This window comes from Dermacentor andersoni, chromosome 9 (genome assembly GCF_023375885.2).
Source record: "Dermacentor andersoni chromosome 9, qqDerAnde1_hic_scaffold, whole genome shotgun sequence".
NCBI classification, from domain to species: Eukaryota; Metazoa; Arthropoda; class Arachnida; order Ixodida; family Ixodidae; genus Dermacentor; species Dermacentor andersoni.
Window position 1 is genome coordinate 8,759,911 of NC_092822.1, and position 25,668 is coordinate 8,785,578.

The window sequence follows — 25,668 nt, forward strand, 5'->3', positions numbered from 1 at the left end:
TGAGACTAGTGACTTCTAGCATTGACAAGGTGTTGCTCCTCACCAGCCAATTGCTGACACATTTAGTACCTGCATTATGCAATCATGAAGCAAACAGGGAAATTCGTATATGTGCGTATTACACAAGCAGGCTTGGGCTTGTTCATTCTCACAAGTCACTTTTTGCATCTCCTGGGGGTTCAGATCAGTTCATGTTTAAAAATGTCTATATAATATACTTTCATCTTCACAAGTGAATTTGCTATATTGCTGTCCTGTGCACTTGGAAAGGCATATTCAAATGTGCATAGCCTGCCAAGAACCTAAATCAGCAGCCCAAGTATGACCATATAACTATCAAAGCTTTCCACAATATTGTGACCAAGTGATAAAGCTGCATGTTTTTCCAAGGACGTACTATTTCATAAATAAATTGTGCGGGTCTACATCCCAGCATGCACTTTTATCATTGGAAGATCACAGTGCACAGAGTGAAAGTGCATGCTCGGACGCAATGTCACCCCATTAAGTGCACAATGAGAGCCACACTTTGTAAAAGCTCCTTCCTTCCTGTTCCACTGTTTCTGCATCTCAAGCTGACAGGCCAATACAGGTGAAGATTAAGCTTGAAGGTGCGCACGAGCCAGCAACGACATGTATACAGTCGAACCCACTTATATTATAACAATATGCAACTGTGACGAAAATTCCATTGTTATAACCAATAATTATTTACAGGTTGCACAAATAAAAATAAATATAGGGGGATGGCAGAGCTGTTGCGAGAAAACTATAATAGCAGGGAGTCCAGTGCCTCTCCCCACCGCCTTCCTCCACCTGGCTGCCGATTGTGTTCACTCATTTAACTGTTCAACTCTGTTTTCTCCGTATTCTGATCACGCTTAACAAGTCATGGCTGTCGGCGTTCGAGAATGGCACTGCCACAACAACTGCAAAGAGGGGTCACGGGCGGCAAGCGATATGCAAGCTCCACCGAGGCATCGCTTTGGTGGCCCCAAAAGCGGGCCCTTTAAAAAATGCAAGAAAGTTCCCGCGGCAGCCTGTCAGCTTGAGAAATCCAGAAGAAATGCTGGGGCAAGATCGCCACAAGCATCTCGCCACCAACATACTTCTCAGTGGCTTGCACGAGAAAACTCGTGCATGATGCGGCATGGGGGCATTGTAGTAAGCTGGTTATTTCACCATACAAAACATAAAGAATTTGATGGTGCAGCAGCTTCTCATTGTTATAACCAATATATTGTTAAAACCGGTATCGTTATAAGTGGACTTGACTATATATATATATATATATAAAAGAATTGTTATAAAACCTGACCTTGAGATGTGTAACATTTTTTATCAGTGTACAGTCATGTACAACTGAAATGTGAATAGGTTGGGACTAACTAGAATATATTCTAGCACAAACCTCACCCTGCACTCACCCTCACACTTGAGTGCACTACTCAGAAGTTCACGGCACTTGAGCCGCACAGCATTTGTGGTGTCAGCGGGGAAGGAGGTCTGCTTGGCATTGGGCCTGCCAGCAGCTGCTGCTGAGTGCTTGGCAGATGCACTTGGCTTGGGCTCAGGCTCCTTGGCAGGGGCCTCCTTGGAGCTGGGTGTCCCCGAAAGCAGCTTCTTCCAGCTTTTGATGAGAACCTTGGCCAATGTGATTACTTCTTCATCGTTACTTGACTTGCGTAATGAGTTGACTGTCATGCCAATGCGCGTCCGCTAAAACAAGGAGTGATGTCAGTTGGCACACATCTTGAGAAATTTCAGACTGGGAGTGACTGTCTATGTCCAGCCAGAGGTCTAAGAACACGAAATAGCAGATATGAAAACAAACCAACAATATCACAAGACAGCAAGGCAAAACTCATAACAAATATGCCACGTGAAAAGGAAATACAACCATATGGAATTCACTGAATTGAACATCTTAAAGCTACACAATACACATGAGAGATGCCATCGCACAGTATTCTCAATTACCATTGGCCACATGGTCTTCTCCTAACCTCTTAAACTGTTGTCTGCATACGGTGAAACACTCCAGAAGCTGCAAGTGCCATAAAAAAAATTCTGTTCTGGTACAAGATTGTTGTGCTGCCTATGGCTCGGAGTAGCATTTACAAAGGCTTATTCGCTCCTCACTGGAATGGACGACACCCCTATGCACAACTCTCACGCGAGCGTCTAGCATGGTCCCCTTTGGGCAGCATTAAACCGGCTGAACATGGGGCAGTCTTAAGAAGCAAAGGTTTTTGGACCACCGCCACACATGCTGCTGGCACAGAAAGCCATGACGGAATTGCTAGAGTACCTCAGGTCGACAGGTCTCCGCGACCATTTATATACTTGGTTTGCACCCCTACGTGTACGTGCAACTATAATGCTCTTTCTCCCCCCTTTTCTCTTATCGTTCCTATATTTCCTTCCGCAAGTGCAGGACAGCAAGCAGGACATGTGTCTGGTTTACCTTTGCCTTCGGTTTCTTTCATCTCTTTCATTTCACATCTGTGTACTTTAGCAACAGAATTATTTTTGTAAGGGCAGACCGGTAACCTAAACTGGGTCTTTTAGCTGAAGCCTCAATAATTTCACGTTTCAAATTAGTTAGCCGGGGAACTTGCACAGAGTGTCCCATAGCATCAGGAAAGTCGTTGGCAAATGCGGATTTAACGAATTATGAATTAAAAATATCGCTCAGTAAGTGTACGTCTGCAAATTTAGCTTGGGGTATTTTTGTGTTCTTCTAATGAAACCATTTCACCGCTGCACAACTACAAGCACCGCTGATCAAGATTTAGACGCTGCAAAACCCGAGTAAACGCAAGCCCGCGCACTGAGATGCAGAACGCACAAATACGTCACAGACGAATTTTCGCTGTAAAATAAGCATTCGCCCTGGTCAAGCTCTTAAATTTTCTCCGCATTGCGTTCCCCGATAACGCGCGAAGTAAGCAGATGGGGATCAGCAAACAGCATGCTTTTTCAGAGGAGTAAGTACATCATGAAACTGCGTTACCTGGAGGATCTCCAACGTGATTGGCAGCTCTTGCAGATTCTTGAGGAGATCCAAAGCTTGCGTCTGGTCCTGCATAACGGGAATTGCGTTAACGAAAACTTCCAAACGGCATTCACACAAATATTACGAATCGCTTCCCGCCGTCGCCTGTTGCAGCTGAAATGTCAATACAGCCGCACATCACGGACGCTTATGTAGATGGATGCGCTCACTGATTGCCAACGAAAACGCTGGATGCGACGCCCCAGCAGATCCGGAAACGCTATCCTATTAGCCACGACCAGCGCTACGGGTCTAAATACAAGCGGCGACCGCGCGGCAGTGAAGGGGTGCCGGCGAAGCACAGCAAACACTTACGTCGCTGGAGCCAGAGGCCATTTTGTCCAAACGCTTGGCGATTTTCATTACTTCGTCTTCGCAGCCCATTTTTTTTCGGTGGTATTGGTCAAAAGAGTTCCTTTAGCCAGGCTCGCAGCAGCACTAACCCAGCAGTACTAGACCTCCATGAACAGCGAAAGCGCTCTTTGGCCAAAAGCCGCAAGGCCTTGTGGGATGGCCGGAAAAATGTTCGAAACGTTTGTACGAGCAGCACGAGATTGCCCCTAGTGTTGCTCGGTTGCATAAACGAATCTGTGATGTTTTTGAAGCGTTGAATCCATAGAGTTACTGTTGAATCGGGGATAAAACAGAAAAATATTATTGGAGAATTATTAGATTTATGTAGTGTAACGTTTCACTCATAGTATAATAAAATTGAAGAGACACGCGAACAATACACTTTGGATTGAGAAACAGCTTACAACGTTACAACACTTTACACCCAAAGTAGCGAAAGTACCGTGCTTGAAAGACAAACGAGTAGATCCTTCCTCCGTTGAGAAAGCGAGAGGGTCGCTGGTTGGTCGGTGGTTGGTGCGGGTAACGAGGATGCTACATGCACGATACCGCCGCTGCTAGCCGCTCGTACGGACCTGTTATGGGGCGCCCAGTGGGTTTGTTGCAATGCTGAGTATCTTGTAAATTCATTCCTTGATTTAAGTGGCCCAGCGTCGTTATGGAGGCCCTGATTCCTGTCATCAACAAGCTTCAAGATGTGTTCAACACCATCGGCGCCGACGCTCTTCAGCTACCTCAAATCGTGGTCGTGGGCGCTCAGGTGAGTGAGGCGCGGCGCGTTGCATACACGATTGCGGCTTACCACGTCTTCCTTCGCAGAGTTCGGGCAAGAGCTCGGTCTTGGAAAGCCTAGTGGGCCGGGACTTTCTGCCGCGTGGTTCGGGCATCGTGACCCGCCGACCTCTGGTGCTTCAGTTGCTTTACGTCTCCAAGGACGACGTCCAGCACCGCTCTGCAGATGAAGGCACGTTGCAACTCGAAGAGTGGGCCAAGTTCTTGCACACGAAGAACAAGATATACACGGACTTTGACGCCGTTAGGGAGGAGATTGAAGCAGAGACCGACCGCATGAGTGGGACCAACAAGGTATGCGCGGAGAGTAGGCCGTTTCGCTCGTTCATTGCCCAAAACTCTCTGGCTCAGTGAGTCACTGCGAATTGTTTATCTTGCACCGCAGAGCCTTCGACAACGCTCGTGCGCAAAGATCGCTGTGACTGTTCGTTATGGGGACTGTGCGGCAAGATTACACCAAAATCCCTCTTTTTGCCGTCTAAACGGCAGCCTTCTGCAGTTCTGTTAGAAATCGAACGCTGTAACATGTTTCTTTACGTGATCCTGCAGAAATTAGTCAGTCAGCGATGTCGTGTGTCTTTACTTTGTCTCGTAGGTTGTAATGGTGTGAAGCATGCTGAGCGCGTGGGTCGGAACGCGATTAAATATTTTTGACCGCCGATAATAACTGCAGCCATTTTTATTACATTCACATTACAACGAGCAGCTTGGGAACCATACATGTGTCTTATGCATGTGGTTTTTTTTGCGTGCCAAGCAACCTAGTGCACAAAGCTATTTATCACAAGGTATTTTAAAAGATTGCACACCAGAGACCATATAAGTCCATCAGAGTGAAAACTAGCATGTCCTATGTCAGCAAGCCAGCTAATAAATGTGTCAACTGGTGTGTAGATCTGTCATGAAATACTTAATGTTCTACTACAACGCATGGACACGATTGATTTGGTGTTCATAGCATGGGCCACATTTTGAGAGATTTTGGACTCCACTGGAAACAGAAAGAAAAACAACATTGGTTTCTTGTTTTCTAAAACAATGTAGTGCATTTAATCTGGCATATTTGTACGATCTAAGAGGGCATAAAATATCTGCTGTCTTTTAGCCACCATGAATCACTAGAAATACAATGTATTTGGCATTTTGCCTTAGTGGGTACTCAAGCTGTAGGGTTACGTAGAGAGTTTCACAGATGCCTACTATACCTGGTGTATTATGCATTAGTGAGCTATACTTAAGTTGCACTACCAGCTCTGCTTGTAATTGATTCAGTACAGCCAAAACTTATTAGAACTAAGCTTGAGTTCTGCTGTGTGGCTATTCTCAAGCATACGTGACTGATCAAAGTTCTAACTTCAAGCACACTGTAAGAACCAAATGCAATGGTTGTACACTCAGTCACCATTGGGAATATTGCCTTCATTGAACATTGATTGACTAAGCTAGCAGAAATGGGAGCAATGAAAGGAATGACGCTCCTCCCATCAGTGGTATTTTCACATTGCATCATTCTCATCCACAGTAACAAGACGCCCATCAGTCTAGTCAGACTGAGCAGGATGTCATATCACACAAAGAATAGAACTTTTTCTAAATGTTATCAGTGAAGGACATGGCCACCATACAAGCTCCGTGAGAATGAAATACCCATGTGACAGGGGCATTGATTTGTTGTGCAGGGCATCTGCCCCGAGCCCATCAGCCTGAAGATTTACTCCAGTCGTGTGGTGAACCTTGCACTTGTGGACCTACCGGGACTGACCAAAGTGCCTGTGGGAGACCAACCCGATGACATTGAGCAGCAGGTTCGCACTCTCATCCTGCACTACATCAGTAACCCGAACTCACTCATCCTGGCTGTTACGGCTGCCAATACAGACTTCGCCACCTCTGAGGCACTCAAGCTGGCACGGGAGGTGGACCCAGATGGTATGTCGTTGAAGCTTTGCTCTGTTTGTGCTACATGCTTCTACTTGAGCATTTTGCACTGTTTCATCCATAGCAAGGCACATGTGAAATTGAAGCCCATGGCAAAGCTGCAAGTTATTGTGCAACTGTGTGTGCTAGCAAGTTATTAAACAGTTTAGCATCAGCCCCACAGTGCGCTGCATATCACAGCACCCTAGTTATTCAAATTCTAACGTCATCTTGTCTTTAAGCAGATTATCTGCCGAAAATGGAAAAAATGAGCCATTTTATGAGTTCCTGGTTACTGCTATACCCCGGATCCCTAACTTGCTCACGTAGCACTCTAGAGCCTAAGTATTGACACACCAGCATGTATTAAGTTGTAGACAAGAGAGAAGCAGGCTACTCGACATTGAGGGAAATCATGCTGTAATTAAACATATTATTAGCAACCTTTGAATAACTTTGATAGCTGAAATCGTATAGGAAAGTCCTACCAGACTTTCTGGATTTCACTCTACTTCGTGTCATTTCAGCAGAAAGTGGAGAATGAAAGGTTGTGAAGAAAGTGTGGGGTCATATGCTGTGTACATAAAAGCCTCATAGCACTTGTTGTCATGCCTTCTGAGCAATGATTGCATGTATCTGACTTTTAAAGAAGTCCTGTATGTTGATGCATGTGTGCAGGTCGGCGGACCCTGGCTGTCATTACCAAACTGGATCTAATGGATGCGGGTACAGACGCAATTGATGTGCTGTGTGGACGGGTGATCCCTGTTAAGTTAGGTATCATAGGCGTGGTGAACCGGTCGCAGCAAGACATCAAGGACCGCAAGCCCATTGCAGATGCCTTGCGTGATGAGGCACTGTTCCTTCAGCGCAAGTACCCCGCCCTGGCAGCACGCAATGGCACTGAGTACTTGGCCAAGACTCTTAACCGCCTGCTTATGCACCATATTCGTGACTGCCTCCCCGAGCTGAAGACTCGCGTGAATGTCATGATCTCACAGTTCCAATCCTTGCTGAGCTCGTATGGTGAAGCTGTCCAGGACCAGGTAATGAGCCCTTGGTTTCTGCATCATTACAGATTTTGTTTACTGCACATGTACCAAAAGTGGTGATCTGCTAGGCCTGTACTCGCCCCACAAAGGTCCATATAACTTAGTAAATGTGAAAAAGTCCAACCAGCGAAATTTATCTTGCACATGTGGCATGCGTCCAGAACTCAAAAGTGCCTTGTGCATTCATGTGTGTGACATTATTCACAGAACTGTCAACAACAACACAGATGTTTGGCATTAGCTTAACACTTGTGAGCTTTGTGCACTGCTTCCTGAACTGCGCTGCCTAACTCAGTCAGCAATAATGCCCACGTTGGCCCTGCATAGGGAAGGCAGTATTTGCTCCTGAATATTGCTGACAGTGCAAAGATGTTATCACTTTGAGATCTTCACATTTTTTACTGAAAAATAAAATAAAAGAAGCATTTAGTTCTAGGCACAAGTACTACGACACATTTCTGAACTGGCTCTCAGCCTTTTTGCTTTTGTAATGCTTGAATGTGTTCTACCGAAACCATTTCATGTAGCATGACAGGAAAGAGTGCACTGACCCATTTTTCCACAATAAATGTTCACTTAGTTGGCGCATGGGTCGTGTGGTCTCCTTTCTGTCGTCTAACTTTCGTGCTGAAATTTCAAAATGAGTGCATACTGACTTGCTCAGTTTACCCTTCTTCTCAACATTGGCGGTTTCTTTTTCTGCTCATGCAGGGTCAAACACTTCTTCAGATCATCACCAAGTTTGCTTCGTCGTACTGTGCAACGATTGAAGGCACTGCACGGAATATTGAGACAACAGAGCTGTGTGGTGGTGCACGCATCTGCTATATTTTCCATGAGACCTTTGGTCGCACCTTGGATTCCATCCACCCCTTGGGGGGCCTCAGCACTCTCGACATTCTCACTGCCATTCGCAATGCAACGGTAGGAGCTGCCATGTGGGTGATGCATGCATAGTTTCCTCTGAACGGACTGTGGTTATCCATGGGCTGCAATTTAGGACAAACAGCTGTTATGTAGGGACTTTAGATTCTTTTCAAATTCTTGGATAGTCTGTAAGCCTGCCTCAAGGCCATAGTATAACATCTACAATACATTGTATATATGAGGGAGCCGAGCATAAATGGCTCTTCTTGCTAAAGTGCTGGGTTGTGTGCGTTTAATTCTGTGCAGAGTTAATTGCGTGTTTTGCTTAACACCACATTTGGTCACAGTGTTTGTCTGTCTTATCCAAAGTAAACTGCAGCTACATCTCTAATTTTCTTGCTCATGTGCTTATCTATCACTGTCAGAAATAAAACAAGTCATTCACCACTGTCAGTACAAAATGGTGTTTTTCGATATCTGCAGATACTTCTGATGTCATTTTATGTTTATGTTGGTTGGTGACCTGTATAATTTCTAGCAATGCTTTTACCTGACTATATAGCATTACGTCATATTCTTGACTCCTCATCTATTACTCCTTTAAGGCGGCCTAATTTTTGCCTTCAGTATCTGTTCGAGCTGGCTGAGCTAGAAGCTTTGCTTAGTCGTTAGATGTGGGAAGGGAAACTGAGTCATGGCAGTGGCGTCTGTGGCAGGGTCCGCGGCCAGCCCTGTTTGTACCGGAGGTGTCCTTTGAGCTGCTGGTCAAAAGGCAGATCCGGCGCCTGGAGGAGCCGAGCCTGCGCTGCGTGGAACTGGTGCACGAGGAGATGCAGCGCATCATCCAGCACTGCGGCACCGAGGTGCAGCAGGAGATGCTGCGCTTCCCCAAGTTGCACGAGTGCATTGTCGAGGTGGTCACCCAGCTACTGAGACGTCGCTTGCCAGCCGCCAACTCCATGGTTGAGAACTTGGTTGCCATCGAACTTGCCTACATCAACACCAAGCACCCTGACTTCCACGACGTGGCCAGTGCCCTAACCAAAGCAACGCGCACCCAAGAGGCAGCCATTGCTGCCCAGGATGGGCTTCCGGAGGTGCGGGACTTTGTAATCGCGTAGTATGCGAAATGTGAGTTAGTGCATAATCACACTGAGGAACTATGTTTAACTCTCCAAATTGTTAATGCACACACACATATTTCCAGGATGGTTAGCAAAAGGGCTGGTTGGTGTGCTGAGAACAGTTGTGGAAAGAGAGAGATGGGTAGAATTGCACACAGTGTTGATGTGTATTTTTAGTCTGCCTTTTTTTTTTACAGACTCAAGCACATGCATGCTAATTCACACACATTTGAAAATACAGCCCCTGGGGCCATATTGTCAGTCAATAACTTTCGGGGATACCATTTGTAGTTTTTATTCATCGGATTAACCAAAAGACAAGACGCTTTCTTTCCTAATGAGGTGCTTCACTGGACATCGCACAAAAGGGAGAGTGTCTCCAAAAGTGCTCGACCCGGTATACAGCCGCAAAAAGGCAGAACTTTAGTTGCCTATGCGTCATCACTGTGGCTGCCACATAACAGCAGTTAGCTTTCTGTGATGTGCAGCTGCTGAAGGTTGCACCGATATTCACTAAATTACTTTGCGCAATCTGTTGTTTCTTCTCTGTGGCACCCTGAAACAAAGTTAACTGAAATTTTGCCATGACATGCAGAGTCGTCGTGGGGCAGCAGGTGATGTTGCAGCTTCTGTGCCAGCTGTCAGCAGCAGCAGCAGCACTACTCATGTGGGGGAGCCCAGCAATCCAGCTACCCCTATCAAGAAACCAGTCAATCTGCTGCCTGAGGAGGTAAGGTGCTGGCAGAACACCTTTGGCAAGGTTTCAAGGACATTTACATAGTATGTACAAAATTGCTAATGACAAGCAACAGTAGTCTGATATTGTGAATCAATTACATCGGATGTCTGTACAATCACTGCTTTGGTAGCTAGATCACTTTCTCGCATTGCACTTTAGATAGGGCTTTCGAAGTGCAAAACAGCACAACAAGACAAGGACAGGGAGGCAGACAACACAAGCGCTTGTGTCTAGCACTTCACAAGCCATGCAACACCAGCCAGCCTAACGTCACGAGCTGCAGTACTTTAGATAGTCAAGAAATCCTGTAATGAGCAAACGCGCAAAGCGCTAAAATGTAAAGCTGCTTGTGTCAAGCAGATTATTTCTCACAGCATGTTCACAGTTTGCTTGAATAAAGTTCAACTATGTACATGTGGTCTTAACAATAAGAGAAACAGCACATTGATTACATACTTTTGCGACGATCGCCTCTCTCGCAGCCAACTGCAGGGCCCCGGAAACTGTCAGCTCGAGAGCAGCGGGACTGTGAAGTGATTGGTGAGTGAGCCTTCGCTATGCATTCGAGTCTGTGGCCCTTGGAGATGTATGAGTAAGCACTGTAAGGTGTTAGTTTCGTGTCCACTTCCGATCCGGCTTGTCTCTGCAAAGTTGACACTGAGCTTGTGGCTTTGTGCACATGCAGAGCGGCTGATTCGATCATACTTCCTGATTGTGCGCAAGAACATCCAGGATTCTGTGCCGAAAGCAATCATGCACTTCCTGGTCAACTACGTCAAAGACAATTTACAGAGTGAGCTGGTGACGCATCTATACAAGCACGACTGCTTCAACCAACTGCTGGCCGAGTCAGAGCATGTTGCAGTGCGACGGCGCGAGGCGGCCCAGATGGTCAAGGTAGGCGACCAACTCCCAACTGTGAAGTTTCCAAAGCATCACTGAGGGATGTTATTGGGTTTTTAAAAGATGCAACGGCTGGACGCAGACAAAGAGCTGATTACTCAGGTATCATGTTCATTGTGCGTGATATGCAATTAAGGAAAGCAGAATAACGAGAAATGGAAGTGGCAAGCAAAAGGACAGAAATTTCACATCTGACAATGGTAACTGTCATATGCAAATAGGTGCATCTTTTTTTCATGTAAGGGTATTTTATTATTGTCTCAGTTGTATGTCCTGCCTTTGCATTGCTGATTTCGTGATTATCCTTTACTAGCTAGCTCAACGCTGCCCTTTGCTAGCACGGACAGAAATGCGGCACTATGTTAACAAGGTTTCTCCCAGTAGCAGTTTGACCACTCACTATAAAAGTGATAAGAAATGCAGATATTGGCCCTGGCTGCATTTGCTGCTTAGCATACGATTCGGCTGTAAGTACACAAGCTTCCTTTCTGGCATTTATTATGCTGTGTTTGCAAAATTAATTTCTAAATATATCATGCAGGATTTAGAATGCTGCTGAGTTACAAGGTTACTAGTTACTGCCTGTGTGTTGTTTGTATGCTTACTTGACGCTTGCTATGAGTTCTGGAACTACACTATTACGAGTTTGTCGTTCAGGAAAGGGCTGTGAAATCCAAACTTATACAATTTTGTAAAATGGTGGTAACAATAGAGGACTACTAAGGTACAGCTAGATAGAGAGCATACTAAGTAATTAGTATCTGTGGCTATTGTAATGTCTAATAATAATAATAATAATAATAATAATAATAATGATGTCTACCATAAAACAATTTCACTGGAGTTAATTCTTGAAGAAGCTCTGGTGAACTGGGAATTCGCATTCGAAACTGAGTTGGTCAGTGTTACAATGCCATTTGTTACACAGGCAGCAGTACATCTTGGGGTTCGACAGCGATACAGTGTTGCTACTTGTAACAACAAAATACTATTTTTTTTTATGCTTGTTCTTGTGTCTCTTATATTATAGTTCTGTTGGAGAAGCAGATTCCCTAGTCTTTAACCTTGAAACGAGCAAGTTGTAGTAGGGCAGGGAACAAGGACACGAGAAGGCGCAAAAGATTATATACATACATAACGGTACTAGCAACAACGGCTTTTATTTTCAAAACCAAGCCATACTACGTACCTCACGCGCACCGTGATATAGATCACATGGAAGCAACAAGTTCCAACAAAGAAAAAAACATGCATAACAGAACCAAGAATGTGGCCAGAAGACAGCATTACTACCGCTTGCGCAGGAAATTCAGTTCTTTAGGTGACAATGCTATCAATGGCTTGCTTATGCACAATTCACTAAGTCTGTTGATATGCTCAGCCGCTATGATTAAGCGGGTAACCTTGTCCTTATATCTACCTAGAACGACACTGTCATCAAACATTGGGTGGAAACCACAATTCTGAGAATGCGGTTGCCACATTTGCTACAACTTGCTCGTTTGAAGATGAGCAACCAACAAGCCCACATCGTTACTCTCTAATATAGCAGCTTTAGTGTTGGCATTTCTAGTTGCCAAGTACATTAATTTCTGAATGCCAAATTGAACCCAGCTTTTCATCACATGGCTTGCATTGTATATGCACTTGCCTGAGATTATTTTGTTGCTTTAGCCCCTTCAGTCACAAATCTCAATGTATTGCTGGAAAAAAAACTTTCAATCAATCATGTAGAATAAATAAAAAAAAAAAGAAATGCTGCTTTATCAATTTTATGTGGTTTCTTCTTGTAGACCACATTGGGCTACATATATATGGTATGGGAAGTAGCACAAGGCAGAGGGGCAATGGATATGTCAAATATTTTGCGTGCATCAACTCTTTAAAATATTTTCTGCTGTGTAAATGTGGCACTTCCTTTCATTTGCAGAATGCACAAACAGTAAGCCTCGTATCTCCTACTTTTTATATTTATCATGCTGCCACTAAAGAATTTGCACCTTTCATGTGTAGATGACATGACTGAAGGGGTTGCGTATGAGAAAGGCTGTGAATTGAATCAGTATGCCAAGTTCTGCTTACCAACCAGAGGTGCTTCTCTTCTGTTGCAGGCATTACACAAAGCAAGCCAGATAATTGGGGAAATAAGGGAGACCCACATGTGGTGAGACTCCCTGCACCATTTTGGATGCCATGTAGTATTGTTCTTAAGTTGCACTTGAGATAAAATTGTTCCAGCACCAGCCTTTGTCTGTTCCTGTACAAACCCTTCTGCAAAAGTGATGTAACAAATCACATACTCTACCTGATGCCATGGAAACATTATGCAGCAGTAACGTTAGTGATGATAGCTGTTGCATATTTTTGAGCAAGTAATTCATTCCACTTATATTGAACATGATACTGTGTTTCTGCAGGTGTGGCACGAAATTGTTTTTTAGAAAGCAATTTGAGTTGTATCTTGAACCGTGCTTCATGTATTGTGTATAGGTGTTTCGCAGTGTTCCATTTCAAACATGCAACGATAACCTGGTTGATCAGGATACTGCAGCTAACAAAAAACACCTTGTGCAAGTTGCCGACTGATTCTTTTTTTGGGGTGAAGAAATAAGATGTTCAAATAATAAACTGCACAGTACGAAAAACTTATGCAGATCCCACACTGTGTGGGAATCGAGGTAAGCAAAGCTTTTGATGCTGTTCACTTTGATTGACTATAATTAGTGGTGATGTTGACTACGAAGGACCAGGAAGGTTTAATTTCTTCAACGCTTAGTCCAATCCGCGCGGGGCGAGCTGATGTTAAACATTTCCTTGCATGCATCACTGCTGTTTGTCTGTGTTGTACGCAGAACACATGTTTGCTTGAGGTGTTGTGTGCCATTGTTCATAACCTCTGAGAGGCTTGAGCATTGTCATTGCCTCACATGGCACATCACATCGTGGCTGAAGTGTTAAACTTCAATTTAATTATTTGATCGGATTATGAGGCATGCCATAGTGGTGGACTTCACCTTAATTTTGACACCCTGTTGTTCTATAATGTGTACCTAAATCTAAGTGCACAAGCATTTTTGTATTTCACTCCTGTCGAAATGTGGCTGCCACGGTTGGGGTCGAACCCGCGACCTTCAGTAGTGCCATAGCGGCAAAGCAATCACGGTGGGCACAGAAATGTTGATTTGATGTGCGACTGCTTCCGCAGTGTCTCCTAGACCTTACGGTGCTTTAATGCGTCTTTGCGTCCGCTCGCCCTGCGTCAGTTGCTTGACAAATTTGTGTGGTTGCATAGTGTTTATTTTTCTGAAGTAGTGCAAATTCGCATTTAAGCACCGTAGAGTCTGGGTGACACTACGGATGCAGTCACATGTCAAACCAACACACTGTGCCCACTGCGTTAGCTTTTTGACTATGGCATTCCTCATGGTCGTGGGTTTGATCCAGACCACGGCAGTCGCATTTTGACGTGAGTGAAATATGCATAAATGTGCACTTAGCTTTAGGTGCACGTTAAGGAACACCGGGGTGTCAAAATTAATCCAGAGTCTTCCGATACTGCATTCCTCATAATGCAATTGTGGTTCTGATTCTAAACTTAAGTTTACCGAGATTGCCCTCAAATTTGTTCAACTTCTGTTGTGTCTAGTCGTAGCATTTCCTTGCCTTCTCACGTCGCCTTTTCCCTTTTCCACCCTCCTCCCATGTATGAGAACTATGAGCGTAGATTGGCCAGGCTCATTTCGTTACTGTGTGGGTTCTACCCATTCTCTGTATCCTTTCCCGACCTGCACGTTTGTAGTAAGGTAAGCGCTGCAGTTTCTGCAATACTGTTACGAGGGGGGGGGTAGTCACGGATAATTACAGCCGTCAAGAGGCTAATGTGGTGACGCCCATGGATTTAGAAGGGTTTGGGTGCGAGCTAGTTGGTACGGGTCATTCATTTTAAACAGCGCCATAAACACACAGACAAGGAAGAGAACAAGCAGCGCTGGTCCTGTGCTTTTCCTTGTCCGTTTTTTTTTTTTGGCGCTGTTTAAAATGAATGCCCAGAGAGCTCGCGCCAGAGGGCATTGTGCACATGCAACGCAATGTAAAGGTCCAAACGAGTTTCTCGCGTCACCTTTCCTCTCTGCCGCGCTCCTTCCATGTGAAGGAGCGTGACGTGAGGGTATATAAATTTCCGTGTTGCATGCTCTGAACCACTTCCCCACTCCCCCGCGGCGTGCAAGACAGCAGTAGCAGAAAAGTCGAAGAAAGAGGTAAAGAAAGCTCTGCTTTAAAAAGAAAATTCAAGAATTGTTGGTTTTCACAATGCCAGCAGCTTGGAAATTTTTTACGGCTTTATCTTCTATACGGCCGCCAGCGTAGCCCGTGCTAATCGGCTGTGGCGATCTCCCCCGCCCCACCCAGTGGCGTAGCAACAGGGGGGGCCGGGGGGCCGTGGGCCCCGGGTGCACGGGGCCAATAAGGGGGGGGGGGGTGTCATATACGTCTGAAGACACCCGAAAATTGTCGATATCCTCGCCTTCCTCGACTATACCCGGGATGGGGGGGGGGTGACAGAAGAGCTAAGGGCCCCGGGTGCCAGACGACCTAGCTACGCCACTGGCCCCACCCCACCCGATTACTTACGAGCCCTTCGTACCAATGTATTAGCGGCAAGATGACCGTGAAGTCTTTGAAGACTGGACAAGCGAGTGGCACAAACGCAGCGCTATTTGTGCTTCGTTTGAAACGTCAGGTGTCGTCGGCTATCAAACTTACCGTTTGGTGCCGATTTGACACTATTCACAGCGACCGTTCGGCGCTCGAGAGAAGAAAAAGAAAACGCCTCGCTAACGAAAGCGAGTATTTGTGCAAGCCGAAAACTCGCTGGCCAAACGTGATCTACATTTTCTTTATTTTCTCTGAACGCAGACGTGCCCATAATAAGCACAGGATCTGCCGCAGAGAATATACTTGCGGCCAAGCTCAGAATGAGCACAGGTTCGACCCTCTACGAATTGCTCAAGAAACGGCCGTGCAAATGAGAAAATCTCGAGGCACCGGTTAACGGCACGCCCAATGCTCAACAAGAACAAACACGCGAGGCTGAAAAGCCTGTATTGCGTCAGAAGGTCTTGAAGACTGTCTCCAGGAGCCACGCCATGAGGGCGCGCACATCGGTGAAGACGGCGACACTGGAGACGGCGCGGGCGTCGTCCAGCCACGAGACCAGGCCGACGAGGACCCAGCCTTGGACGGTGTCCACCATTAGCGCAGCGCCGGGGTCGACCACCTCGCGAAGGCCGCCGATGCTGACGGCGCAGAGCTCGTTCGAGGGCTCCCCGGCTGCGCGGAGGCACCTAAGTCACATCCAAGTATGCCAGTGCAATCAATGCACGGATGAATCGGTCTCGGGGCGCTAGATCTGGACACTGAAGATTCGTATTGGTCGAATTTGCCGCCCTACTGTCTGCTCCTTATTGGCGCGCGAGGAGCAGGCGTGTATAGACTCGCCTTTTGCTCTGGCATCATGACAATCATGATTGTTAAAACTCGAGATAAACTTTAATTTCGAAAGCAAGTGTGGTGGAAATTTTACTACACAGGGGGGGAATTCTGCACGGCACCGGATTTCTATCCAATGGTCCAAGCTATATAACGAATGCTTAAAGGCGCGCGCAGAGTTAGTGCCGTTCACTGCCTGAGTAGATTGTGCACTAGATTGTGGTTCGGACAAGAGTAGTCAACAGTGCCCGTCGGCAAAGAACTTGCGACGCGGGCATGCATTTGATGCACTGAAGTCCGCTTTGAGGGGGAAAAAAAGGAAAGGAGGAGACGTGCCCGAGGCCCTCCGTAACCTTAACAATGTTTATTGGTTGGGTAGTGCCGCTGTAATGCCTTTTTGGCGCTGTGGGTACTAAGGGCCGACTTACGCTCGAGCCGCCCATCGCCGCAAGCCGCACCGCACGCGTGCGGTCGCGCGAAAGATTGCACGTATCAAACACTTGTGCACAAATTCCGGTTTACAATGTGTACGGTATACACTGTGTACACAATGTAAACGGTAATTTGTGCACAAGTGCTGGATACGTGCAATTTTTCCGCGCGACCGCAAGCGTGCGGTGCGGCGATGGGCGGCTCGACCGTAAATCGGCCCTAAATAAATGGCTCTCTAATAGCTCACCGGTATCGTGGGCCATTTGCGGGAGCAGCGAGCAGTTGACGAGCTGCACGGACTCCCTGGTCAGGGCGGTGGGCAGGCGGCCCGCTCCTCCCCCGGCCGAGCCCCCCTTGGGACGGCCTTCGTGGCGCGCCATCCACAACACCGAGCCGTACACCGGCACGTCGGGCCAGGGCAGGCACAGGGCACTCACGCCGCCGCCCTGCGCCACGGTCATCGCGCACCTTCGGGTTACGGGGTGCTTTCGGTATGCGCAGCAAGACGTGCGGCTGGCACTTCTCGCAACGCTTGAATGTGTAAACAGTGGGACGAACCATGTATACCCCAATACACGACGTCTTCATGCATACACCAGCTATTTCGTGACTGGTCAGGCTCCTGGTGAAAACTTTGCCATAGACACGCCAGCAGCCGCGCAGCGACGGATTTCTTGGAGTTTAGCGCGCACATCTTTAATTTTGGACCCGCTGTTTCCTCCGAGAGAGTCGAAGCTATACTGGCGGGAGTGAATCGCCACTGCGGACAGCTAGCGCGTTCCGCATAAAGCCCTTTTATTCTTTCATTTCGCGGACCTGGAGAGGTGATGTTACTTGGCTGATCTGACAAGAACCGAAACATTTTGGGTAAACACGGAACGAAATTCACGCCCTTGACGTGTTGCGGTTTGCATATGTCAGTTGAGCGTATTTCCTTTTTTCCAGATTTAGGATACCCCGAGGGGGTGTATGTTTGATGAGTACAATACGTCAGAGGAACTGTAACTCCTTTTAAGATGGATGAATAACAGACATTGAAGTCGCCCTAGTTTAATCACGCAAATGCACGCGTCGCACCCATGTACCCCCCCTTCCCCCATTCTCAACGTCACTCCTCGTCAGAACGTCGTCGTTCGCACGCTCATAGTTTGGGGCGGCAGAACCCGCTTCGTCACTTCAACACCATAGCGCAAGTGAAGCGCAAAAAGAAAAGAGGGACCCCCGTGTGTCTCTGCTTTCTGCGCTTCGCATGCAGTATATGCCGTACCAATAATGCCGAATGTCTACGCTTCCACACAAAGTGAAATTGAGCGGAGATCTTCGACCTCTCTGGACTGCCGACTTCGCACGTGCTACCGCCCTCGTGTCTTCCAACAGGGGGAATCGTGACGTCACCCTTGTTCCCAATTTAGCGGCCGCGCTATATGGGCGCCGCACCTGAATGTCGATGGGCTCGGCGAGCACGAGCACGGCGAGGTCGTTGACGGCCCGGGTGGTGCCGTGGAACCGACATCCCGGGTGGCACAGTGCTGTCGACACCGGCACGCTCACGTAGGAGCGGGGCGAGGCGTGCCCCCTGTGGGCGGCCGAGCTGCCATTGCGCAGGTAGACGCGGTACGTCGGCTTGTAGCGCGACGCGAACAGGCAGTGTGCCGCCGTCAGAACGTGCCTGCGTAAGGTGCAGCGAGAAAAAAATGAAGTCGTTGAGTTTTATAGTGCAGTGCGAGGAAGGTTAATTGCAGATCACCGCGTACGTGAATTTTCCGATTACGTGAACAGTTTTGAAATTGGACCATCAGTGGTTTGTCTGCTTGTCACGCCAGCATTTACTTGTCTGGCTACACTCGCCCTATATCATTCTGTAAAAATTCATGTATGACATTTTCGAACTGGGTTGCATGTTTCTAAGTGATCGGCAGGATGACCTTTGCGTTACTACAGCATCATACAACACGCAATTGTCTCTTGCGATGACAAAAAGAAAAGTCAAGTTTCGCCCGACAGGCGAAGCATTGATTGCGATAGCAAATTATTAGACAGCTATACGAAGTAAGATTCGGCGTTTTATTAGCTGCATAAACTGTAAACATTCGCTTACTAAGTAAATTAACTACCACTTTTATCACGCGCACACAGGCAAACACGAACACATCTCAGTCGATGACAACGGACTCGCATTGTGTCACCTTTCGCTTCAGCGCGAACTATAGGCTCGCGAGAACACAGCCATCAGCTATAACCGGCAGGCTAGCCTTCGAACCCAGCGCAGATTGCCCTCAAGATAAAACGCGCTCAGCCGCCGCAGGCGGATAGAAATGTGCACTAACATGCCCCCCCCCCCCACCCCCACCCCGACTCTTCTAGCGCTCGCACATCCACGGCGCTTGCATATCTCCCTGCTCCCCATCCCCCTTGCGCGCATGAGAAGACGGCGGGAACCTTCCCCGCCTTCCTCCCTTGCGAGCGCGAGAAAAGGGCTCACTCTCGCCAGTTTTCGCTCTCACCAACAGTGTACGGCGCGTGGCCGCGCTCGTATCTCACTCGAGTTTATACGGATCACGGCGACAACGAAGGCGGAAATTCGCCTGCGGAGTGTCCATATAGTTGCGATCGCAATAAAACGCGCAAGCACGTAAAGAATAAAGAAACGACCCGACTTGTGTTCAGTCGTCTCCGTACACGTGCTCGCGTCTTTTCCGTCGCAAAAAACTGCACAGCCCTGCAACCAGGCACACGTACCCAGGGGCGGGGGGGGGGGGGGGTAAATTAAGCAGCATACCTCGCCGCCCACGCCACCACTCCTCACATACATTCCCGAAGCGCCGACAAATCAATCTATTCGGTGGCCAACATTTTGCTGCCTTTTACAGCAAGAGCTGCGCGTGACTAATCTTCCGTGGTTCTTTCGGCGTCCGTCAACACAAAAAATCATCATGTGGGCCGGTCCTGGTGATACAGAACGGGTTCAAGCTCAATGCCATATACCCCTGTGGGCTCGGGAATCTGTAACGCGCTCTTAGGGATCTTCGAGATGGGCCCACGTATGGTGAGTGCTTAAGGCCTGCTTCACCTCCGTCGCGGGTAGGCCCGGCATTGCGTAAACCTTCGGGCTGGATCCACATATGGGAAGTGCTTAACGCCTGCTTCACCTCTACCACCGGTATACGCCCGGCATTGCGCTACCTTCGGGCTGGATCCACGTATGGGAAGTGCTTAACGCCTGCTTCACCTCCGCCGCGGGTAGGCCCGGCATTGCGCTACCTTCGGGCTGGATCCACGTATGGGAAGTGCTTAACGCCTGCTTCACCTCCGTCGCGGGTAGGCCCGGCATTGCGCTACCTTCGGGTTAGATCCACGTATGGGAAGTGCTTAACGCCTGCTTCACTTCCACCGCGGGTATACGCCCCGCATTGCGCTACCTTCGGGCAGGATCCACGTATGGGAAGTGCTTAACGCCTGCTTCACCTCCGCCGCGGGTAGGCCCGACATTGCGCTACCTTCGGGCTGGATCCACGTATGGGAGTGCTTGATGCTTGCTTCACTTCCACCGCGGGTATACGCCCGGCATTGCGCTACCTTCGGGCTGGATCCACGTATGGGAAGTGCTTAACGCATGCTTCACCGCCGCGGGTAGGCCCGGCATTGCGCTACCTTCGGGCAGGATCCACGTATGGGAAGTGCTTAACGCCTGCTTCACTTCCACCGCGGGTATACGCCCCGCATTGCGCTACCTTCGGGTTGGATCCACGTATGGGAAGTGCATAACGCCTGCTTCACCTCCGCCGCGGGTAGGCCCGACATTGAGCTACCTTCGGGCTGGATCCACGTATGGGAAGTGCTTAACGCCTGCTTCACCCCGCCGCGGTTAGGCCCGGCATTGCACTACCTTCGGGCTGGATCCACGTATGGGAAGTGCTTAACGCCTGCTTCCCCTCCGCCGCGGGTAGGCCCGACATTGCGCTACCTTCGGTCTGGATCCACGTATGGGAAGTGCTTAACGCCTGCTTCACCTCTACTGCGGGTATACGCCCGGCATTGGGCTACCTTCGGGCTGGATTGACGTATGGGAAGCGCTTAACGCCTGCTTCACCTCCGCTACGGGTAGGCCCGGCAATGTGCTACCTTCGGGCTGGATCCACGTATGGGAAGTGCTTAACGCCTGCTTCACTTCCACCGCGGGTATACGCCCCGCATTGCGCTACCTTCGGGTTGGATCCACGCATGGGAAGTGCATAACGCCTGCTTCACCTCCGCCGCGGGTAGGCCCGACATTGAGCTACCTTCGGGCTGGATCCACGTATGGGAAGTGCTTAACGCCTGCTTCACCCCGCCGCGGTTAGGCCCGGCATTGCACTACCTTCGGGCTGGATCCACGTATGGGAAGTGCTTAACGCATGCTTCACCTCCGCCGCGGGTAGGCCCGACATTGCGCTACCTTCGGGCTGGATCCACGTATGGGAGTGCTTGATGCTTGCTTCACTTCCACCGCGGGTATACGCCCGGCATTGCGCTACCTTCGGGCTGGATCCACGTATGGGAAGTGCTTAACGCATGCTTCACCACTGCGGGTAGGCCCGGCATTGCGCTACCTTCGGGCAGGATCCACGTATGGGAAGTGCTTAACGCCTGCTTCACTTCCACCGCGGGTATACGCCCCGCATTGCGCTACCTTCGGGTTGGATCCACGTATGGGAAGTGCATAACGCCTGCTTCACCTCCGCCGCGGGTAGGCCCGACATTGAGCTACCTTCGGGCTGGATCCACGTATGGGAAGTGCTTAACGCCTGCTTCACCCCGCCGCGGTTAGGCCCGGCATTGCACTACCTTCGGGCTGGATCCACGTATGGGAAGTGCTTAACGCCTGCTTCCCCTCCGCCGCGGGTAGGCCCGACATTGCGCTACCTTCGGTCTGGATCCACGTATGGGAAGTGCTTAACGCCTGCTTCACCTCCACTGCGGGTATACGCCCGGCATTGCGCTACCTTCGGGCTGGATCCACGTATGGGAAGTGCTTAACGCATGCTTCACCACCGCGGGTAGGCCCGGCATTGCGCTACCTTCGGGCAGGATCCATGTATGGGAAGTGCTTAACGCCTGCTTCACTTCCACCGCGGGTATACGCCCCGCATTGCGCTACCTTCGGGTTGGATCCACGTATGGGAAGTGCATAACGCCTGCTTCACCTCCGCCGCGGGTAGGCCCGACATTGAGCTACCTTCGGGCTGGATCCACGTATGGGAAGTGCTTAACGCCTGCTTCACCCCGCCGCGGTTAGGCCCGGCATTGCACTACCTTCGGGCTGGATCCACGTATGGGAAGTGCTTAACGCTTGCTTCCCCTCCGCCGCGGGTAGGCCCGACATTGCGCTACCTTCGGTCTGGATCCACGTATGGGAAGTGCTTAACGCCTGCTTCACCTCCACTGCGGGTATACGCCCGGCATTGGGCTACCTTCGGGCTGGATTGACGTATGGGAAGCGCTTAACGCCTGCTTCACCTCCGCTACGGGTAGGCCCGGCAATGTGCTACCTTCGGGCTGGATCCACGTATGGGAAATGCTTAACGCCTGCTTCACCTCCGCCGCGGGTAGGCCCGGCATTTCACTACCTTCGGGCTGGATCCACGTATGGGAAATGCTTAACGCCTGCTTCACCTCCGCCGCGGGTAGGCCCGGCATTTCACTACCTTCGGGCTGGATCCACGTATGGGGAGTGCTTAACGCCTGCTTCACCTCCGCCGCGGGTAGGCCCGGCATTTCACTACCTTCGGGCTGGATCCACGTATGGGGAGTGCTTAACGCCTGCTTCACCTCCGCCACGGGTCGGCCTGGTGTTGCACTGTCTCCGTGCCGACCCGCGGCGGAGATGAAGCACTTTGCTTTTCGTTTGAGAGCTTCGACTGTCGTCAGCTTTCGCTGTCATTCCGTCTTCACACAGTGGAATGGTTGTCAATTTTTTCACACCTTTTGGATGGCGGTAGTTTTCGACATCTCCTGGGGCGTGAAGGCCAGTTCGTCATCGATTCGGTGCCCGCTCGATTAACTCAAGATCAGTTCAGTTGTCACCATCTATTCAACGATCACGCGCATCGCTGTTGCTTCGTTAGTTCAATAGTCTTTGTTTAGACTGACCCAGGGACCAGGAAAGTTATTCGGTTATTGGTCAGCTGCTCTGTACGCTCGTGGAATAAGTTGCGGCCGGAGAAAACGCCAGTTGCGTTTAACTTTTCATTTTTCTTCATGATTTCCTCAAGTGACCGCTCGCCGCGACGCTGGCAGATCCTCGGAACCATATATCCGCGATATGCGTTAGATAAGGTGGAAAATAAAATAATGAGAAACAGTGTCCATCATCAGACCGTGCAATATCCGTTAAACCGATAAGCAATATATGACTGTCAGCCGTTACGTCGTCTGGCTTTTCCCTAATTGTACAGCACTTTGGCAACTGGAAACAAGAGTCGCAAGGAGTTGAGAAATTAAGCGATCTACTAAGAGAGCCGAGGCAACAGCCAAACAGGAAGGAAAAGCGAAAATTAACAACGTTAACCGTTGTTTATGAAAATGTTTATCCATCAACATCTTTTTATTTAAAAAGGAAGTAGAGAAAGCGCCGCCGGAAATGGAGAATAATTCCATATGTGTTTTGAATGACGCTTATACAGTCATCAATCGAGCCGCCTGATGTAGCCACTTTTCTGCTGTGCTAATGTGGGTGTTTTTCTAGCCTTCCGCGGCGGGTGCAGTATGTCTAAAACTGCATCGTCCTGCGCTCTACGCGGTTGTACGGGACTGCTGACTACGCATCATTACGCACCTTCTCAAACAACAACACGAGTAGGTTTTGGCACTTGTAGAGCAGTACACGAGGGATCTAGAAGAACCTGTGATTGTTCCGCAAATATGTATTTTTCTATAATTCTTCCAGAGCTAATTAAAAAAGCGCTACTAGAATATTATTTTACATTTCCCTTGTTTACTTGTTCTTGGCAGTGTTCTTTTTGCGCTTCTTTCATACGCGAGTCCATTTGGCATGGGTCATTGTTTGCCAAGTAAAGGAGAGGTGTGTCTCACAGGCGTATCTGTAAGATATACCTCATTTCAATTCCCTTTTACGGGTTTATTATGGCGAATTGCGGGCATTATTCACATTTATGCTAGTAAAGGCACCTCCTTCCCCCCTTATTTGCATAAAAAACTTACCTTGGGTTGCCCCCCTCCCCGAAAAAAAGAATCCTGGGTACGTGCCTGCCCGCAACAAGTAGTAATATGCAATATCACATCGTTTGCTTTTACTGGTGGTCAATGTGCAGTGAGAATACCTGGTGATGCAGCTCATTTGCCGCCACACTGACATTGTAACTTCTGTTCGTTATCTGCGCGTGTCATCAACTTTTCTTTGCTGCCTTACAATCATCGACCACGTGGGTATCTCGCGTAACAAATGCGGCCAGAGAGTCCCGCGGCGAATACCTTGCGGTGACGAGGGCGCCGGCGCACGTCGATGTCAGCCTGTGGGTGACGGCCACCCGCGCCAGGTGGCCGAAGAAGGAGTCCGGCCCCCCGCGGCGGTCTGTCGAGCCGTTGGAGTCTCCCCTGGCCGCCTGGAACACGCTGGGGCAAGGCAGCAGGTCCTCCGGGTCCTGGACGTCGGTCATCGCCTCCACGCGCACCGTCACCATCCAGGGCAGCGAGTGGGCGCCACCCAGCGGGATGCCGCCTTCCGAACCGCACTGGCTGGGGATCGGGAAGTGCTCCGTGCGACAGCACCGGCCGCCCCGCGGCACTGCAGAGGCCAGCAGCAGCAGTCCGAGCACGAAGGACGCGGTGTCCGCAGCCATGGCTTCCGTCCTGTTCTGTCGCAGCCGGCACGCGAGGCTTCTTGTCTCGTCTTGGATCCCAAGCGCGCACCCACTATGGGGGATCGGCCAAGAAGCAGGCGGTTTTCCGTACTCTTAGAAGTAAAGCAAAACTCGATTTGAATAGTAGAGCGTGGGACTATAGAACTGTAATTGAGAAGTGTAATAAAAATATTGTTAAGAATTTTCATAAATTAAGTAAGTAAGTAAGTAAGTAAGTAAGTAAGTAAGTAAGTAAGTAAGTAAGTAAGTAAGTAAGTAAGTAAGTAAGCAAGTAAGAAAGAAAGATAATTATTGATAACTTTAGAAATTCATCAAAGTACTATTTTTGTCTCTTTAATAACATTGTAAACTGCAAGCAAAGCATCCCTGTGGCTGGACCCCAGTGAAGTCGCCCCAAAAGAAAGAATGGTTGGCGAGATTAACGATATCCAGTTTGATAAATGAGTTTTCTAATAGTTTTCTTTGTCTTAGAAAGCGGCGGCACAAGCAGTGGCGTAGCTAGGTTGTCTGGCACCCGGGGCCCTTAGCTCTTCTGTCACCCCCCCCCCCCCCCCCCCGAGTTTAGTCGAGGAAGGCGAGGATATCGACAATTTTCGGGTGTCTTCAGACGTATATGACACCCCCCCCCCCCCCTTTGGCCCCGTGCACCCGGGGCCCACGGCCCCCCGGCCCCCCCTGTTGCTACGCCACTGGGCACAAGAGAAAGTAATGTTCGATAGTTTCAGCTGCACTGCAACAAGAACATAGAGGGGACATAGCGAGACCACACCTGTGTAAGCAAAACTTTAGAGGAGGTATACGACATCTCAATTTTGTAAAAGAAATTCACAATTGCCTTGAAGGACACTAATTACTATTCCATGGGAAGCCAAAATGGTGGAATTCAGAAGACGGTGTTAGCATGGATATTGCAGAGTTTTGCAATATAGAGAAATTTCTGTACCTAGCCGCGGTGACATAAGCTGATGACGGCGAAACAGATATAATAGGGCCGTTGAGGGATGCTCGTGCGAGTGAATCAGCCATTTTTCGTTCAAGTGCAACCCACGATGTCCCGGTACCCAAAGCAAACATACTTTCC

At 48.9% G+C, this 25,668-nt stretch overlaps 3 protein-coding genes across 4 annotated transcripts in view; 1 reads left to right on the forward strand and 2 right to left on the reverse strand.

The window, feature by feature from the left end:
• Positions 1 to 3,541, reverse strand: part of TfIIS (RNA polymerase II elongation factor) — a 40,025-nt gene extending 36,484 nt beyond the window's left edge. Inside the window, exons 1-3 of one of the 2 annotated variants that reach the window (XM_050174685.3) lie at positions 3,374 to 3,541; positions 3,017 to 3,085; positions 1,428 to 1,719 (exon numbers count right to left, since the gene is read on the reverse strand). In XM_050174685.3, coding sequence (XP_050030642.1) covers positions 1,428 to 1,719; positions 3,017 to 3,085; positions 3,374 to 3,442 — 430 coding nt within the window. In that variant the 5' untranslated portion in view covers positions 3,443 to 3,541. Of the gene's footprint in view, positions 1 to 1,427; positions 1,720 to 3,016; positions 3,086 to 3,143; positions 3,213 to 3,373 lie in introns of those variants that run through there. The other variant, XM_055068492.1, reaches the window with a different exon arrangement.
• Positions 3,542 to 3,867: 326 nt separating this feature from the next.
• On the forward strand, positions 3,868 to 13,049 carry Drp1 (dynamin related protein 1). The gene is made up of 10 exons (XM_050174682.3): positions 3,868 to 4,172; positions 4,232 to 4,498; positions 5,884 to 6,133; positions 6,800 to 7,167; positions 7,885 to 8,097; positions 8,757 to 9,137; positions 9,760 to 9,894; positions 10,386 to 10,443; positions 10,589 to 10,800; positions 12,918 to 13,049. Exons 1-10 carry the CDS (start codon positions 4,071 to 4,073, stop codon positions 12,972 to 12,974), a joined length of 2,043 nt encoding a protein of 680 aa, XP_050030639.1. The 5' UTR covers positions 3,868 to 4,070; the 3' UTR covers positions 12,975 to 13,049.
• Positions 13,050 to 15,821: 2,772 nt separating this feature from the next.
• LOC126526977 (trypsin beta-like) lies at positions 15,822 to 25,113 on the reverse strand. Its single transcript, XM_050174684.3, has 4 exons — positions 24,199 to 25,113; positions 18,166 to 18,397; positions 16,976 to 17,174; positions 15,822 to 16,137 (listed from the first exon to the last, which is right to left on the reverse strand). The coding sequence occupies exons 1-4, from the start codon at positions 24,564 to 24,566 to the stop codon at positions 15,917 to 15,919; spliced, it is 1,020 nt and encodes a 339-aa protein (XP_050030641.1). The 5' UTR covers positions 24,567 to 25,113; the 3' UTR covers positions 15,822 to 15,916.
• Between the last annotated feature and the right edge of the window lie 555 nt (positions 25,114 to 25,668).